General features: G+C 46.6%; 3 protein-coding genes across 3 annotated transcripts in view; 1 reads left to right on the forward strand and 2 right to left on the reverse strand.

Annotated features, from left to right (window-relative positions):
• Nucleotides 1–11,028, reverse strand: part of LOC123757143 (uncharacterized) — a 344,783-nt gene extending 333,755 nt beyond the window's left edge. Inside the window, exon 1 of the mRNA XM_069329469.1 lies at nt 10,948–11,028. The gene's annotated coding sequence lies outside the window, so the exon portion shown is untranslated. The remainder of the gene's footprint in view (nt 1–10,947) is intronic.
• LOC123757161 (uncharacterized) lies at nt 4,511–5,134 on the reverse strand. The gene has a single exon (XM_045740611.2). It carries the CDS (start codon nt 5,132–5,134, stop codon nt 4,511–4,513), a length of 624 nt encoding a protein of 207 aa, XP_045596567.2.
• A 3,020-nt stretch (nt 11,029–14,048) lies between the features above and the next one.
• On the forward strand, nt 14,049–15,905 carry LOC123757178 (uro-adherence factor A-like). The gene has a single exon (XM_069329058.1). It carries the CDS (start codon nt 14,049–14,051, stop codon nt 15,903–15,905), a length of 1,857 nt encoding a protein of 618 aa, XP_069185159.1.
• Nucleotides 15,906–19,711: the final 3,806 nt, after the last annotated feature.

The raw sequence follows: 19,711 nt of genomic DNA on the forward strand, positions 1-19,711 counted from the left end.
CACCACCTCTCAGCCCACACCACCTCTCAGCCCCTCACTATTCTCTCAGCCCACACCACCTCTCAGCCCCTCACTATTCTCTCAGCCCCTCACTATTCTCTCAGCCCCTCACTATTCTCTCAGCCCACACCACCTCTCAGCCCCTCACTATTCTCTCAGCCCCTCACTATTCTCTCTGCCCACACCACCTCTCAGCCCCTCACTATTCTCTCAGCCCCTCACTATTCTCTCAGCCCCTCACTATTCTCTCAGCCCCTCACTATTCTCTCTGCCCACACCACCTCTCAGCCCCTCACTATTCTCTCAGCCCCTCACTATTCTCTCAGCCCCTCACTATTCTCTCAGCCCACACACAGCCACCAGACACAGCCACCAGACACAGCCACCAGACACAGCCACCAGACACAGCCACCAGACACAGCCACCAGACACAGCCACCAGACACAACCACCAGACACAGCCACCAGACACAACCACCAGACACAGTCACCAGACACAGTCACCAGACACAACCACCAGACACAGTCACCAGACACAACCACCAGACACAACCACCAGACACAACCACCAGACACAGTCACCAGACACAGTCACCAGACACAGCCACCAGACACAACCACCAGACACAGCCACCAGACACAACCACCAGACACAGTCACCAGACACAACCACCAGACACAGTCACCAGACACAGTCACCAGACACAGTCACCAGACACAGCCACCAGACACAACCACCAGACACAGCCACCAGACACAACCACCAGACACAACCACCAGACACAACCACCAGACACAACCACCAGACACAACCACCAGACACAACCACCAGACACAACCACCAGACACAGTCACCAGACACAACCACCAGACACAACCACCAGACACAACCACCAGACACAACCACCAGACACAGTCACCAGACACAGCCACCAGACACAGCCACCAGACACAGCCACCAGACACAACCACCAGACACAGTCACCAGACACAGCCACCAGACACAACCACCAGACACAACCACCAGACACAGTCACCAGACACAACCACCAGACACAACCACCAGACACAACCACCAGACACAACCACCAGACACAGTCACCAGACACAGCCACCAGACACAACCACCAGACACAACCACCAGACACAGTCACCAGACACAACCACCAGACACAGCCAGCAGACACAACCACCAGACACAACCACCAGACACAGTCACCAGACACAGTCACCAGACACAGCCACCAGACACAACCACCAGACACAGCCACCAGACACAACCACCAGACACAACCACCAGACACAACCACCAGACACAGCCACCAGACACAGTCACCAGACACAGCCACCAGACACAACCACCAGACACAGTCACCAGACACAGCCACCAGACACAACCACCAAACACAGCCACCAGACACAACCACCAGACACAACCACCAGACACAACCACCAGACACAGCCACCAGACACAGTCACCAGACACAGCCACCAGACACAACCACCAGACACAGCCACCAGACACAACCACCAGACACAACCACCAGACACAACCACCAGACACAACCACCAGACACAACCACCAGACACAACCACCAGACACAACCACCAGACACAACCACCAGACACAACCACCAGACACAGCCACCAGACACAACCACCAGACACAGCCACCAGACACAACCACCAGACACAACCACCAGACACAACCACCAGACACAGCCACCAGACACAACCACCAGACACAACCACCAGACACAGCCACCAGACACAGCCACCAGACAGCCACCAGACAGCCACCAGACACAGTCTCCAGACACAACCACCAGACACAACCACCAGACACAACCACCAGACACAACCACCAGACACAGCCACCAGACACAGCCACCAGACAGCCACCAGACACAACCACCAGACACAACTACCAGACACAACCACCAGACACAACCACCAGACACAACCACCAGACACAACTACCAGACACAACCACCAGACACAACCACCAGACACAACCACCAGACACAACTACCAGACACAACCACCAGACACAACCACCAGACACAACCACCAGACACAACCACCAGACACAACCACCAGACACAACCACCAGACACAACCACCAGACACAACCACCAGACACAACCACCAGACACAGCCACCAGACACAGCCACCAGACAGCCACCAGACACAACCACCAGACACAACTACCAGACACAACCACCAGACACAACCACCAGACACAACCACCAGACACAACTACCAGACACAACCACCAGACACAACCACCAGACACAACCACCAGACACAACTACCAGACACAACCACCAGACACAACCGCCAGACACAACCACCAGACACAACCACCAGACACAACCACCAGACACAACCACCAGACACAACCACCAGACACAACCACCAGACACAACCACCAGACACAACCACCAAACACAACCACCAGCCACAACCACCAGACACAACCACCAAACACAGTCACCAGACACAACCACCAGACACAACCAGCAGACACAACCAGCAGACACAACCACCAGACACAACCACCAGACACAGCCACCAGACACAACCACCAGACACAACCACCAGACACAGCCACCAGACACAACCACCAGACACAGCCACCAGACACAACCACCAGACACAGCCACCAGACACAACCACCAGACACAACCACCAGACACAACCAGCAGACACAACCAGCAGACACAACCACCAGACACAGCCACCAGACACAACCACCAGACACAGCCACCAGACACAACCACCAGACACAACCACCAGACACAACCAGCAGACACAACCACCAGACACAACCACCAGACACAGCCACCAGACACAACCACCAGACACAACCACCAGACACAACCAGCAGACACAACCACCAGACACAACCACCAGACACAGCCACCAGACACAACCACCAGACACAACCACCAGACACAACCACCAGACACAGTCACCAGACACAACCACCAGACACAACCACCAGACACAACCACCAGACACAGTCACCAGACACAACCACCAGACACAACCACCAGACACAACCACCAGACAGCCACCAGACACAACCACCAGACACAACCACCAGACACAACCACCAGACACAACCACCAGACACAACCACCAGACACAACCACCAGACACAACCACCAGACACAGTCACCAGACACAACCACCAGACACAACCACCAGACACAACCACCAGACACAACCACCAGACACAACCACCAGACACAACCACCAGACACAACCACCAGACACAACCACCAGACACAACCACCAGACACAGCCACCAGACACAACCACCAGACACAACCACCAGACACAACCAGCAGACACAACCACCAGACACAACCACCAGACACAACCACCAGACACAGCCACCAGACACAGCCACCAGACACAGCCACCAGACACAGCCACCAGACACAACCACCAGACACAACCACCAGACACAACCACCAGACACAGCCACCAGACACAGCCACCAGACACAACCACCAGACACAGCCACCAGACACAGCCACCAGACACAGCCACCAGACACAGCCACCAGACACAGCCACCAGACACAGCCACCAGACACAACCACCAGACACAACCACCAGACACAGCCACCAGACACAGCCACCAGACACAGCCACCAGACACAACCACCAGACACAGCCACCAGACACAACCACCAGACACAGCCACCAGACACAACCACCAGACACAGCCACCAGACACAGCCACCAGACACAGCCACCAGACACAACCACCAGACACAGCCACCAGACACAACCACCAGACACAGCCACCAGACACAGCCACCAGACACAGCCACCAGACACAGCCACCACACACAGCCACCAGACACAACCACCAGACACAGCCACCAGACACAGCCACCAGACACAGATACCAGACACAACCACCAGACACAGCCACCAGACACAACCACCAGACACAGCCACCAGACACAGCCACCAGACACAGCCACCAGACACAGCCACCAGACACAGCCACCAGACACAGCCACCAGACACAGCCACCAGACACAGCCACCAGACACAGCCACCAGACACAACCACCAGACACAGCCACCAGACACAACCACCAGACACAGCCACCAGACACAGCCACCAGACACAGCCACCAGACACAGCCACCAGACACAGCCACCAGACACAGCCACCAGACACAACCACCAGACACAGCCACCAGACACAACCACCAGACACAGCCACCAGACACAACCACCAGACACAGCCACCAGACACAACCACCAGACACAGCCACCAGACACAGCCACCAGACACAGCCACCAGACACAGCCACCAGACACAGCCACCAGACACAGCCACCAGACACAGCCAGCAGACACAGCCAGCAGACACAGCCAGCAGACACAGCCACCAGACACAGCCACCAGACACAGCCACCAAACACAGCCAGCGGCAACACTGGTACTAACTTATACAGACAATCTTCGTCAGTTTTTCAGTTACTACAATGGTTGTGTGTGTCTTATCAATGAAGGCGTTGCAATGTGTCTGTCATCAATTGGGTGCGTAGTGCATGTGTCATCAATTGGGTGCATATTGCATAATGTGTCATCAAATGGGTGCATAGTGCATGTGTCATCAATTGGGTGCGTAGTGCATAATGTGTCATCAATTGGGTGCATATTGCATAATGTGTCATCAATTGGGTGCGTAGTGCATGTGTCATCAATTGGGTGCGTATTGCATGTGTCATCAATTGGGTGCGTAGTGCATGTGTCATCAATTGGGTGCGTAGTGCATGTGTCATCAATTGGGTGCATATTGCATAATGTGTCATCAATTGGGTGCGTAGTGCATGTGTCATCAATTGGGTGCGTAGTGCATGTGTCATCAATTGGGTTCGTAGTGCAATTGTCATCAATTGGGTGCGTAGTGCATGTATCATCAATTGGGTGCATATTGCATAATGTGTTATCAATTGGGTGCGTAGTGCATGTGTCATCAATTGGGTGCGTAGTGCATGTGTCATCAATTGGGTGCGTAGTGCATGTGTCATCAATTGGGTGCATATTGCATAATGTGTCATCAATTGGGTGCGTAGTGCATGGGTCATCAATTGGGTGCATGTGTCATCAATTGGGTGCGTAGTGCACGTGTCATCAATTGGGTGCATATTGCATAATGTGTCATCAAATGGGTGCATAGTGCATGGGTCATCAATTTGGTGCGTAGTGCATGTGTCATCAATTGGGTGCGTAGTGCATGTGTCATCAATTGGGTGCGTAGTGCATGTGTCATCAATTGGGTGCGTAGTGCATGTGTCATCAATTGGGTGCGTAGTGCATGTGTCATCAATTGGGTGCATATTGCATAATGTGTCATCAATTGGGTGTGTAGTGCATGGTTCATCAATTGGGTGCATGTGTCATCAATTGGGTGCGTAGTGCATGTGTCATCAATTAGGTGCATAGTGCATGTGTCATCAATTGGGTGCGTAGTGCATGTGTCGTCAATTGGGTGCATGTATCATCAATTGGGTGCGTAGTGCATGTGTCATCAATTGGGTGCGTAGTGCATGTGCCATCAATTGGGTGCATAGTGCATAATGTGTCATCAATTGGGTGCGTAGTGCATAATGTGTCATCAATTGGATGCATTGTGTACTTCGTCAATGGAGGCGAAGTACACAATGAATCATCAATGGAAGGTTTGCCTTGCCATATGTGAAGGCATTGTCGTGTTATCACATCATAAGTGTAGGCATCAATGCAGGTGTTGCCTTGTGTCATCAATGTATGGTTTACAATATGTCATCAATACGGGTGTTGCCTTGTCATCAATGAAGGCGTTATAATGTGCCATCAATGGAAGCGTTTCCCAATGTCATCAATAGAGATGTCATGTGGCATTTATGAAGATATTGTCTTGTGTCATCAATGGGAGCGTTGACATATCATCAATTTTGGTGTTGGCATGTTTCATCAATGGAGGTGTTGTCATGTGTCATCAATGGAGGTTTGTCATGTGCCATCAATAAATGTGTTGTCTTGTGTCATCAATGGAGGTGCTTCCTTTTGTCATCAATGAAAGCGTCTCCCTGTGTCATCAATGGAGATGTCATGTGCCATTAGTAGAGGTGTTGCCATATATATAATCAATGGAAGCGTTGGCTTGTGTCATCAATGGAGGTGTTGTCATGTGCGATCAATGGAGGTGTTCTTATTTGTCATCAATGCATGTGTTGTCATACGTCATTACTGAAGGTATTGCCTTGCATCATCAATGAAAGTATTGTCATTTGTCATCAATGGAGGAATTGGCATGTGTCATCAATAAAGGTATTGCCATATGCCATCAATGAAAGTATCATCAATTGGCATGCCATATGTTATGAATGCAGGTGTCATGTCAATAAAGGTGTTATGTGTTATCAGTGATGTCATGTGTCATCAATGATGGTACTGTCATGAGCCATCATTGTAGGAATCATGTGTCATCAATGATGGTACTGTCATGAGCCATCATTGTAGGTATCATGTGTCATCAATGGAGGTGTTTCCTTGTGTCATCAATGGAGGTGTTTCCTTGTGTCATTAATGGAGGTGTTTCCTTGTATCATCAATGAAGGTGTTTCCTTGTGTCATCAACGTAGGTGTTTTCCTTATCATCAATGAAGGTGTTTCCTTGTGTCATCAATGAAGGTGTTTCCTTGTGTCATCAATGAAGGTGTTTCCTTGTGTCATCAATAAAGATGACATGAGGTACTTGTGTCATCAATGAAGGTACTTCCTTGTGTCATCAATGGAGGTGTTTCCTTGTGTCATCAATGGAGGTGTTTCCTTGTGTCATCAATGGAGGTGTTTCCTTGTGTCATCAATGGAGGTGTTTCCTTGTATCATCAATGGAGGTGTTTCCTTGTGTCATCAATGAAGTTGTTTCCTTGTGTCATCAATGGAGGTGTTTCCTTGTTTCATCAATGAAGTTGTTTCCTTGTGTCATCAATGAAGGTACTTCCTTGTGTCATCAATGGAGGTCTTTCCTTGTGTCATTAATGGAGGTGTTTCCTTGTGTCATCAATGGAGGTACTTCCTTGTGTCATCAATGAAGGTACTTCTTTGTGTAATCAATGGAGGTGTTTCCTTGTATCATCAATGGAGGTGTTTCCTTGTGTCATCAATGAAGGTACTTCCTAGTGTCATCAATGGAGGTGTTTCCTTGTATCATCAATGAAGGTACTTCCTTGTGTCATCAATGGAGGTGTTTCCTTGTGTCATCAATGGAGTTGTTTCCTTGTGTCATCAATGAAGGTACTTCCTTGTATCATCAATGAAGGTACTTCCTTGTGTCATCAATTGAGGTGTTTCCTTGTGTCATCAATGGAGTTGTTTCCTTGTGTCATCAATGAAGGTACTTCCTTATGTCATCAATGGAGGTGTTTCCTTGTGTCATCAATGAAGGTACTTCCTTGTGTCATCAATGGAGGTGTTTCCTTGTGTCATCAATGAAGGTACTTCCTTGTGTCATCAATGGAGGTGTTTCCTTGTGTCATCAACGGAGTTGTTTCCTTGTGACATCAATGAAGGTATTTCCTTGTGTCATCAATGGAGGTGTTTCCTTGTGTCGTCAATGGAGATGTTTCCTTGTGTCATCAATGAAGGTACTTCCTTGTGTCATCAATGAAGGTACTTCCTTGTGTCATCAATGGAGGTGTTTCCTTGTGTCATCAATGAAGGTACTTCCTTGTGTCATCAATGGAGGTGTTTCCTTGTGTCATCAATGAAGGTACTTCCTTGTGTCATCAATAGAGGTGTTTCCTTGTGTCATCAATGGAGTTGTTTCCTTGTGACATCAATGAAGGTACTTCCTTGTGTCATCAATATAAGGTGTTTCCTTGTGTCATCAATGGAGGTGTTTCCTTGTTTCATCAACGAAGGTACTTCCTTGTGTCATCAATGGAGTTGTTACCTTGTGATATCAATGAAGGTACTTCCTTGTGTCATCAATGGAGGTACTTCCTTGTGTCATCAATGGAGTTGTTTCCTTGTGTCATCAACGAAGGTACTTCCTTGTGTCATCAATGGAGATGTTTCCTTGTGTCATCAATGGAGGTGTTTCCTTGTGTCATCAATGGAGGTGTTTCCATGTGTCATCAATGGAGGTGTTTCCTTGTGTCATCAATGGAGGTACTTCCTTGTGCCATCAATGGAGGTGTTTCCTTGTGTCATCAATGGAGGTGTTTCCATGTGTCATCAATGAAGGTACTTGTGTCATCAATGGAGGTGTTTCCTTGTGTCATCAATGGAGGTACTTCCTTGTGCCATCAATGAACGTGCTTCCTTGTGCCATCAATGGAGGTATTTCCTTGTGTCATCAATGGATGTGTTTCCTTGTGTCATCAATGAACGTGTTTCCTTGTGTCATCAATGGATGTGTTTCCTTGTGTCATCAATGAACGTGCTTCCTTGTGTCATCAATGGATGTGTTTCCTTGTGTCATCAATGAACGTGCTTCCTTGTGTCATCAATGGATGTGTTTTCTTGTATCATCAATGAAGGTGCTTCCTTGAGTCATCAATGGATGTGTTTCCTTGTATCATCAATGAAGGTGCTTCCTTGTGTCATCAATGGATGTGTTTCCTTGTATCATCAATGAAGGTACTTCCTTGTGTCATCAATGGAGGTGTTTCCTTGTGTCATCAATGAAGGTACTTCCTTGTGTCATCAATGGAGGTGTTTCCTTGTGTCATCAATGAAGGTACTTCCTTGTGTCATCAATAGAGGTGTTTCCTTGTGTCATCAATGGAGTTGTTTCCTTGTGACATCAATGAAGGTACTTCCTTGTGTCATCAATATAAGGTGTTTCCTTGTGTCATCAATGGAGGTGTTTCCTTGTTTCATCAACGAAGGTACTTCCTTGTGTCATCAATGGAGTTGTTACCTTGTGATATCAATGAAGGTACTTCCTTGTGTCATCAATGGAGGTACTTCCTTGTGTCATCAATGGAGTTGTTTCCTTGTGTCATCAACGAAGGTACTTCCTTGTGTCATCAATGGAGATGTTTCCTTGTGTCATCAATGGAGGTGTTTCCTTGTGTCATCAATGGAGGTGTTTCCATGTGTCATCAATGAAGGTACTTGTGTCATCAATGGAGGTGTTTCCTTGTGTCATCAATGGAGGTACTTCCTTGTGCCATCAATGGAGGTGTTTCCTTGTGTCATCAATGGAGGTGTTTCCATGTGTCATCAATAAAGGTACTTGTGTCATCAATGGAGGTGTTTCCTTGTGTCATCAATGGAGGTACTTCCTTGTGCCATCAATGAACGTGCTTCCTTGTGCCATCAATGGAGGTGTTTCCTTGTGTCATCAATGGATGTGTTTCCTTGTGTCATCAATGAACGTGTTTCCTTGTGTCATCAATGGATGTGTTTCCTTGTGTCATCAATGAACGTGCTTCCTTGTGTCATCAATGGATGTGTTTCCTTGTGTCATCAATGAACGTGCTTCCTTGTGTCATCAATGGATGTGTTTTCTTGTATCATCAATGAAGGTGCTTCCTTGAGTCATCAATGGATGTGTTTCCTTGTATCATCAATGAAGGTGCTTCCTTGTGTCATCAATGGATGTGTTTCCTTGTATCATCAATGAAGGTACTTCCTTGTGTCGTGAATGAAGGTGTTTCCTTGTGTCATCAATGGAGGTGTTTCCATGTGTCATCAATGAAGGTACTTTTGTCATCAATGGAGGTGTTTCCTTGTGTCATCAATGGAGGTGTTTCCATGTGTCATCAATGAAGGTACTTGTGTCATCAATGGAGGTGTTTCCTTGTATCATCAATGAAGGTGCTTCCTTGTGTCATCAATGGATGTGTTTCCTTGTATCATCAATGAAGGTACTTCCTTGTGTCGTGAATGGAGGTGTTTCCTTGTGTCATCAATGAAGGTGTTGCCATGGTCAGTGGCAGTGTTGCCTTGTGTCATCACTGGAATTGTTGCCATGCGTCGATCTCGATGGATGTCTCCGTGTATCATCAATGGAAGTGTTACCATGTGTCGACATCAATGGAGGTGTTGACTAATATTGGATTAGGTGTAGTAATATGCCATCAATAGAGGAGTTGTCCTTAGTCATCAATGTCAGGGTGGATTGTCGTGTCATTAATGGAGGAGTTGCCATGTATCAACAGCAATGGAAGTGTTGGGGTGCCGTGAAGGGGGAAGTTGCCGGGGTTGAGAGGCGGCAAGAGTAGTGAGTGGTGAGGAAGGGGACGACGGAGGGCAGGAGGCACCCTTGGCTACCACGGGAGGAGGGCGGAGGTGCCTTCAGGCGGGGGTCCAGGCACCACACGGCCCCAAGACAGGTGGCAGCTGCTGCTGCTGGTGTCGGAGGAGGCTGTGACGGAGACTATGCCATCACCACCATCACCACCACGGCAGGAGCAGCACACAGTGGCGGCGGCGGCGGAGACCTGCCGGAGATCGATCGTTGTCCTCACATTCTGGGACATACACGGGGAAATATGTCTCCAGACCGACAGACATCAGCTGGTGACAAGCATGGGAGGCTTGTATTGCATCTGGCCTGTATGTTTGTACCACACAAACCTGGAGTTACACTCTGTTACGGTTCTCCTGGAAACACACACACTCGCGTATGTCGAAAACTGGATTGAAAGACGAGTTATATCCGGCACCATGTGTTGCCTCCGCCGGAGGTTCACCTCACAGCCTCCACCACCAAGATCACTTCACCAAGTTCCTCTCTCCTTTTTCCTCCCATAGTTATTAACAAGAACACAATAATCACTTCATATACATTTTCACATTAGACCCAAATCCTGAAAAATCATATATATTTTCGTCATCATTTTGATGAGTGTGAGAGCTTGTATGGAGATAAAATGGTGGAGATGGAAGGTGGTGGTATGGGTTGAGTGACTTACCGCCAAGCACGGAGGGGAGAGCAGACCCCGAGCGTGTAGTCTCCACCACAGTCACAACAACACCAGCCTCTCGCTCCCCTCCCCTCGCGGCCATCCCCTCCCCTCGCTCCCCTCCCTCCCTCATCAGTACCTATATAATGCAACATTCATTACTCCTCTTAGTATGTTTAGTATATGTAATATATTTAATGGAATATTGGCTATGTTATGTGTTAAATACTGTGTAAATGACTCGTTTTGTGAAGCTTGACGGGTGCGACACACTGCTTCGTACGTCATACTAGCGCGCTGCCGACAACGGGGAAAACGGGTCGTACAGATCACACACACACACACACACACACACACACACACACACACACACACACACACACACACACACACACACACACACACACACACACACACACACACACACACACACACACACACACACACACACACACAGTTGCTTGACGGATGACACTTGAATTTTAAGATATAATATATATATATATATATATATATATATATATATATATATATATATATATATATATATATATATATATATATATATATATATGTCGTACCTAATAGCCAGAACGCACTTCTCAGCCTACTATTCAAGGCCCGATTTGCCTAATAAGCCAAGTTTTCATGAATTAATGTTTTTTTCGTCTACCTAACCTACCTAACCTAACCTAACCTAGCTTTTTTTGGCTACCTAACCTAACCTTACCTATAAATATAGGTTAGGTTAGGTTAGGTAGGGTTGGTTAGGTTCGGTCATATATCTACGTTAATTTTAACTCCAATAAATAAAAATTGACCTCATACATAGAGAAAAGGGTTGCTTTATCATTTCATAAGAAACAAATTATAGTAAATATATTAATTCAGGAAAACTTGGCTTATTAGGCAAATCGGGCCTTGAATAGTAGGCTGAGAAGTGAGTTCTGGCTACTAGGTACGACATATATATATATATATATATATATATATATATATATATATATATATATATATATATATATATATATATATATATATATATATATATATATGCATATATATATATATGTATATTTATTTATTTATTTATTATATTTATTTATATATATACAAGAAGGTACATTGGGTATGTGAGAATACATAGCATGGTATTTACAATTTTGTAAAGCCACTAATACGCGCAGTGTTTCGGGCAATATATACATATATACTGCCCGAATATTCGGACTATATATATATAAAAAGTCCAAGAACTGGAGATGGGCAACTGCATTGATGTCTATGGTATGATTCATGGCGTACAGTAATTGTGTTATGTGAGCTCTCGCCACAGTTGTTACTCAGACACACTCAACTTAAGCGATAGTCTTAGTAATTTCAATATTAACATGATCTGCTGGAGTATAATACTATACACTAAAAACTAGACCATAATTATTTCATTACTAGGCTTTATTCAACATTTAAAACTATATAGCCTATGAATTACTTTTATATCTATGGACATTATCGCCATGTCCTAAACACAACAGAACTGTAACCGTTCCTTCAATCATTATGTATATGCATATTTTAAAGGATATATCATTTATCCGTTGAGTGAACCAGAGTTTTTATTTCGTAAATAATTAATTATATGAATACTCTTCACACTAAATTGTATAGCATTTTATTACACATTATCATATATATATATATATATATATATATATATATATATATATATATATATATATATATATATATATATATATATATATATATATATATAACTGAAAACTCACACCCCAGAAGTGACTCGAACCCATACTCCCAGAAAGTATTTCTGGGAGTATGGGTTCGAGTCACTTCTGGGGTGTGAGTTTTCAGTTATATATATATATATATATATATATATATATATATATATATATATATATATATATATATATATATATATATATATATATATATATATATATATATATATATATATATATGATAATGTGTAATAAAATGCTATACAATTTAGTGTGAAGAGTATTCATATAATTAATTATTTACGAAATAAAAACTCTGGTTCACTCAACGGATAAATGATATATCCTTTAAAATATGCATATACATAATGATTGAAGGAACGGTTACAGTTCTGTTGTGTTTAGGACATGGCGATAATGTCCATAGATATAAAAGTAATTCATAGGCTATATAGTTTTAAATGTTGAATAAAGCCTAGTAATGAAATAATTATGGTCTAGTTTTTAGTGTATAGTATTATACTCCAGCAGATCATGTTAATATTGAAATTACTAAGACTATCGCTTAAGTTGAGTGTGTCTGAGTAACAACTGTGGCGAGAGCTCACATAACACAATTACTGTACGCCATGAATCATACCATAGACATCAATGCAGTTGCCCATCTCCAGTTCTTGGACTTTTTGTCCATCATATTATGGAAAGCAAAGGCGAGAGGGCTTTGAGTCCATGAACCAAATCCTCCAGACGTCCCATTAAATAGAGCATGAAAACAAAGTCTTAAATAAGAGATGCAGGTTTGCTATCAGGACGTAAACGTGAAAATAATGTCTAACTGGGTCGGTGGCTGGAGGGTTTGATCAATAAGTGTGGTCCGTGGCCCGGGAGTGTGGGTTGTGGTGGCCTGGCGCGCGCTCTGGCAGCAGCGGGGCCACGTGCAGCAGCCCAGTGTGTTGGTACTCGCTGAGGGGAGTGGTGCTGCTGTACCCCGCGCCACACTACTCGCCCGCATCTTTTCTTCCAAGGATGGATTCCGATGTTCTCTTGTCTCCTTATTAATTTCTGTACGGCAACGTTCGAACGTGAATAGTAACATTAACCCGCTTTATCGATATATATTATAAGCTATCCATTCTTCCGGTAAATGTTGTTTTCCCATAATTATTATTTTGAATGTTAGGCCAAGGTTACGTATCTGAAAAAAACAGGACTATTTGTAAACGCCCCCCTGAAACACACTTACCAAAGATCAGCATCCCTCGAATTGGACTACTGACTCAGCCACGAGACAACACTAACCAGCATCACGAGAGCTCAAACACTTCCACATAAAAGAACAGTTAATGCTTCGACTTGAAGCAGAGTAGAATGCCCTCGGCCAGACTGATGCTCTGGTCAGGGAACGCTCCCTCGGCCAGACTGATGCCCTGGCCAGGGAACGCTCCCTCGGCCAGACTGATGCCCTGGTCAGAGAACGCTCACTCGGCCAGACTGATGCCCTGGTCAGAACGCTCCCTCGGCCAGACTGATGCCCTGGTCAGGGAACGCTCCCTCGGCCAGAATGATGCCCTGGTCAGAGAACGCTCCCTCGGCCAGACTGATGCCCTGGTCAGGGAACGCTCCCTCGGCCAGACTGATGCCCTGGTCAGGGAACGCTCCCTCGGCCAGACTGATGCCCTGGTCAGGGAACGTTCACTCGGCCAGACTGATGCCCTGGTCAGGGAACGCTCCCTCGGCCAGACTGATGCCCTGGTCAGGGAACGCTCCCTCGGCCAGACTGATGCCCTGGCCAGGGAACGCTCCCTCGGCCAGACTGATGCCCTGGTCAGAGAACGCTCCCTCGGCCAGACTGATGCCCTGGTCAGAGAACGCTCCCTCGGCCAGACTGATGCCCTGGTCAGGGAACGCTCCCTCGGCCAGAATGATGCCCTGGTCAGAGAACGCTCCCTCGGCCAGACTGATGCCCTGGTCAGGGAACGCTCCCTCGGCCAGACTGATGCCCTGGTCAGGGAACGTTCACTCGGCCAGACTGATGCCCTGGTCAGGGAACGCTCCCTCGGCCAGACTGATGCCCTGGTCAGGGAACGCTCCCTCGGCCAGACTGATGCCCTGGTCAGGGAACGTTCACTCGGCCAGACTGATGCCCTGGTCAGGGAACGTTCACACGGCCAGACTGATGCCCTGGTCAGGGAACGTTCACTCGGCCAGACTGATGCCCTGGTCAGGGAACGTTCACTCGGCCAGACTGATGCCCTGGTCAGGGAACGTTCACACGGCCAGACTGATGCCCTGGTCAGGGAACGTTCACACGGCCAGAATGATGCCCTGGTCAGAGAACGTTCACTCGGCCAGACTGATGCCCTGGTCAGGGAACGTTCACTCGGCCAGACTGATGCCCTGGTCAGGGAACCTTCACTCGGCCAGACTGATGCCCTGGTCAGGGAACGTTCACACGGCCAGAATGATGCCCTGGTCAGAGAACGTTCACTCGGCCAGACTGATGCCCTGGTCAGGGAACGTTCACACGGCCAGAATGATGCCCTGGTCAGGGAACGTTCACTCGGCCAGACTGATGCCTTGGTCAGGGAACGCTCACTCGGCCAGACTAATGCCCTGGTCAGGGAACGCTCCCTCGGTCAGACTGATGCCCTAGTCAGGGAACGTTCACTCGGCCAGACTGATGCCCTGTTCAGGGAACGTTCACTCGGCCAGACTGATGCCCTGGTCAGGGAACGTTCACTCGGCCAGACTGATGCCCTGGTCAGGGAACGCTCACTCGGCCAGACTAATGCCCTGGTCAGGGAACGCTCCCTCGGCCAGACTGATGCCCTAGTCAGGGAACGTTCACTCGGCCAGACTGATGCCCTGGTCAGGGAACGTTCACTCGGCCAGACTGATGCCCTGGTCAGGGAACGCTCCCTCGGCCAGACTGATGCCCTGGTCAGGGAACGTTCACTCGGCCAGACTGATGCCCTGGTCAGGGAACGTTCACTCGGCCAGACTGATGCCCTGGTCAGGGAACGTTCACTCGGCCAGACTGATGCCCTGGTCAGGGAACGCTCCCTCGGCCAGACTGATGCCCTGGTCAGGGAACGCTCCCTCTGCCAGACTGATGCCCTGGTCGGAGAACGCTCCCTCGGCCAGACTGAAGCTCTGGCCAGGGAACACACTACCACACACAGGATGAGTTATAGGGTGCACTACCACACACAGGATGAGTTATAGGGTGCACTACCACACACAGGATGAGTTATAGGGCGCACTACCACACACAGGATGAGTTATAGGGTGCACTACCACACACAGGATGAGTTATAGGGTGCACTACCACACACAGGATGAGTTATAGGGTGCACTACCACACACAGGATGAGTTATAGGGCGCACTACCACACACAGGATGAGTTATAAGGCGCACTACCACACACAGGATGAGTTATAGGGTGCACTACCACACACAGAAACATTACACTATGATACAGAAACAGTATTAATAATGTTTAATTGTTACGAACCCGACGCCATCGTCGGAGCATGGAGCAGCGACGTCAATGCCATCTGTGAGTCAGCTCCCGAAACCCCCACAAAATGGACGACGCCATCTGGTGGTGGCAGGATGATACCTGCAAGAGACGCTAGATTCCTGCCTTGGTCAGCTCGATGGGTCGCTGTTGCTGACCTCTGGTGAGGTGGCGCCTAGAAAATCAGCGCCATCTATTGTAGGGGGAGTTGTATGTTTATGTCAGAGTCCATAAGTGGTATTTCCTAGTGTCCCAAGTACTGGCCAGTTTACTGATGACGTGTCTGTATCCACAGAGGCAACGTAGGGCTGCAGTGGTACGAGGACAGTCAGTCTACCCAGGGCAGCCTATTATCTCTCTACTCCATTCTGCTTTATGTGAGCAGTGAGCCGCCGCCGAAGAGGAACTGAGTAGTATCTGCTGTCTGCCTGTGAAGTGGCAGTGACAGAATTCGGCGTATCCCGGGACTGGCTAGAGGAAGAGACGACCGACAGTAACAAGAAGCTCCTGCCAGGGGTTCGCTGCCCTTGTATTTGTCCGTGTAGAGGCCCAGCAGCGCGAGGCTGATGTTCTCTGCCAGCTCCAGGCTGGAGAGTGATTGTGGGCGTGCACAAGGAGCACCTAGTGAGACTGTAGATAGGCTGGCCCGTGGCTAGGGTAGACTCGTTGGTGTTTCCCAGTACTGGTTGAGGACGGTACTGTGTGTTGAGGGAACACGGAAGTTGACAAGACTGTATCGCATGAGCATCGAGGAGCGCTGAGTGTCTTATGAGAGCGACACTTGTGTATATATCAGTGTAGTAATACTTCGCTTATGATTCTACATAAGGTGATGGAAAAGTGCTATGTGAATATATTGATAATTGGTGAAGTGTCGTATTCCTTTCAACTCCCCTCTTGTGTTTTACTTGCATTACCGAGCTCACTCTTTGAAAGCCACTACTAACTTGGGGCCGGATACTAGTACTTTGGTTCCTCCAGCAAAGAACCCGGTTGCGACCCATAGAGGCCGTAACATTAATGAAAAGAACATGTAAGAACATGGACCAAGGTACTACAAGTGACCAGGGACCAAGGTACTACAAGTGACCAGGGACCAAGGTACCACTAGTGTGACCAGGGACCAAGGTACCACTAGTGTGACCAGGGACCAAGGTACCACTAGTGTGACCAGGGACCAAGGTACCACTAGTGTGACCAGGGACCAAGGTACCACTAGTGTGACCAGGGACCAAGGTACCACTAGTGTGACCAGGGACCAAGGTACCACTAGTGTGACCAGGGACCAAGGTACTGCTGCTCTCCACGCTTGAATAAGGAAAATAATACACCTGATCTTTCTTACGTAATGATTTTATATTTATATACAAGGAGTACATTGTACATTGTTCCTTGTTAGGGAACATAACATTGGTGTTACAAAGCCACTAACATGCACAGCGTTTATGGCCATACAATAAAACATTACATAAATTTGACAAAATATTGTAAATAGAAGTCTCCTTCCACTGTGAGTGTGTCAACAACGATTTCTCTAATGAATATATTGATAACATTTATATGTTCACATCTGCCTTCTGATCACGTAGTTACTATTCCAGTGTATTACTGAATATTCTTCTGCCTCTACTGCACTAGTGTACTACACTCTCCTGCCCCTCCTCTAATAATAATAATAATAATAATAATAATAATAATAATTAATTAGTAATGGTAGTGTCTTCTCACAGACATAACATGAGATAAAAACCCACACTTGTGTATTTGTGAAATTTTTTAAAGGAATTTACACCAAACCTTTTGCTCTCTCCCGATCAGTGCTTTGTCATGGTGTGAGTGTGTGGTCAGGACCAGACTTACATCTCAACGTCTAATGAGGCTGTTATCTTGTTGGTTTAAGAGTCGGCTACTGGGAACGAAAAGTTGCAAGTAGCACGGGCTATGGTGAGCCCGTAGTGGACTTACCTGGCACAGGCGCGGGGCTGTAACGAGGCTGTTATCGTGGGTCCAGTCCTCTTGTCCTTCTGGACCACCTGACCAGGTCACCACTAGGCCCGCCTGGCGAGGTACCTCCGGTAACGTCTCCTACGGAAATAGGGTCTCACTTTTTACCAATGTGCCTTTACCTAAAATATTTGATTATCTTAGAACACAACCGGTAGCAGGTAATTGTGTTACTCCGATACCTAACACTTTATTTTTGAGCTGATTAATATTTGTGTAGAAGACACTTATTTCAGGTTAGATGGGTCGGTTTATTAACAAGAGTTCGGGGGTGGCTATGTCTTCCCTTTCCCCTATTCAACCAAATTTATATATGGAGTTTTTTAAGCACAATTAGCACCCACAGTAATAAGAGATGGTAAAGGTCCCAGAACCTGGTTAAAACATGTTGATGATGTTTTCGCTATTTTTGAGGAAGATTTCGAGAACCTAGATAGGTATTTAGTCTCAATAGCCTGCAGCATTCCGTGCAGTTTACTATAGGAAAAGAACTTGATAAAGAACTCCCATTTTTGGATTGCAAGGAAGGTAGAAGCAACGATCAGTTTACATTCCGTATTTACAGGGGAAAAAAGACACACTCATATATTAATTTTTTCTCATATCATTCTAATCCAGTTCAAGAACGTGTACTCACCGGTCGTTATCTAATAGGTTATAGGGTTTGTGACCCGTCTTACATAGAAGCTGACCTTAAATATTTATTTAATAGTCTTTGGATTTAGGCTATACGTCGTGGTTCACTGAGAAGAACCCACAGTAAAGATAAAGGCATCCATTACACTATAACTGAGAGACACCCTTGGAATCCTGATAATAAAATGGTTTTGAAATTGCATTATAACCCTAGTTTAAGCCAACTGACCCGTAACGTTGCGGATACAAAACATCAAATCATTCCTAATTACCCAAATACAATTAGGGGAAAGGATTAGTAAGAATAGAGTAGAAGAGGATAGTAATCCTGGAGTTGTTTACATATTACCTTGTAGAGATTGTAGTGAAGTAGAATTGTAGATCAGAATTGAACACAAGAAAGTGTGTAATATCATGGCTGGTAACAGTGCTGTAGCTAACCATAGTTGGGAAAAAGATCACAATATTGATTTTAAGAAGTGTGAAATAATACATAATAATATTAGAACTAGAAAGTAGTAGAAGTATTTAAAATAAATACTCTGAATATTTTCGCTGGCAACAAGAGCTTTCCTTCGGAGGACAGCTTTACTAGAAAATGATTGAGTGAATTAAAATTAGATCTCAATCAATGGATGAATCCCATTGGCCGCGTTCCCATTAGCCGCGTTCCCATTAGCCGCGTTCCCATTAGCCACGTTCCCATTAGCCGCGTTCCTTGTGGTATGAAGAGGGTTACGAGGGATAACATCGGAATGAACACCTCTATTAATAACAACTTCAGTTCCCAGAACAGCAGGATTACGGTACGGACACATGATCAAATTTCCGTAGAAGACATTACCGCAGATACAACGGCAGTCGGGACTA

Source organism: Procambarus clarkii, chromosome 22, assembly GCF_040958095.1.
Source record: "Procambarus clarkii isolate CNS0578487 chromosome 22, FALCON_Pclarkii_2.0, whole genome shotgun sequence".
NCBI classification, from domain to species: Eukaryota; Metazoa; Arthropoda; class Malacostraca; order Decapoda; family Cambaridae; genus Procambarus; species Procambarus clarkii.

Excerpts from the sequence above, each read along its gene's own strand:
- LOC123757161 (XM_045740611.2), bottom strand. The coding sequence starts at position 5,134 with ATGCACCCAATTGATGACCCATGCACTACGCACCCAATTGATGACACA.
- LOC123757178 (XM_069329058.1), top strand. The coding sequence starts at position 14,049 with ATGCCCTCGGCCAGACTGATGCTCTGGTCAGGGAACGCTCCCTCGGCC.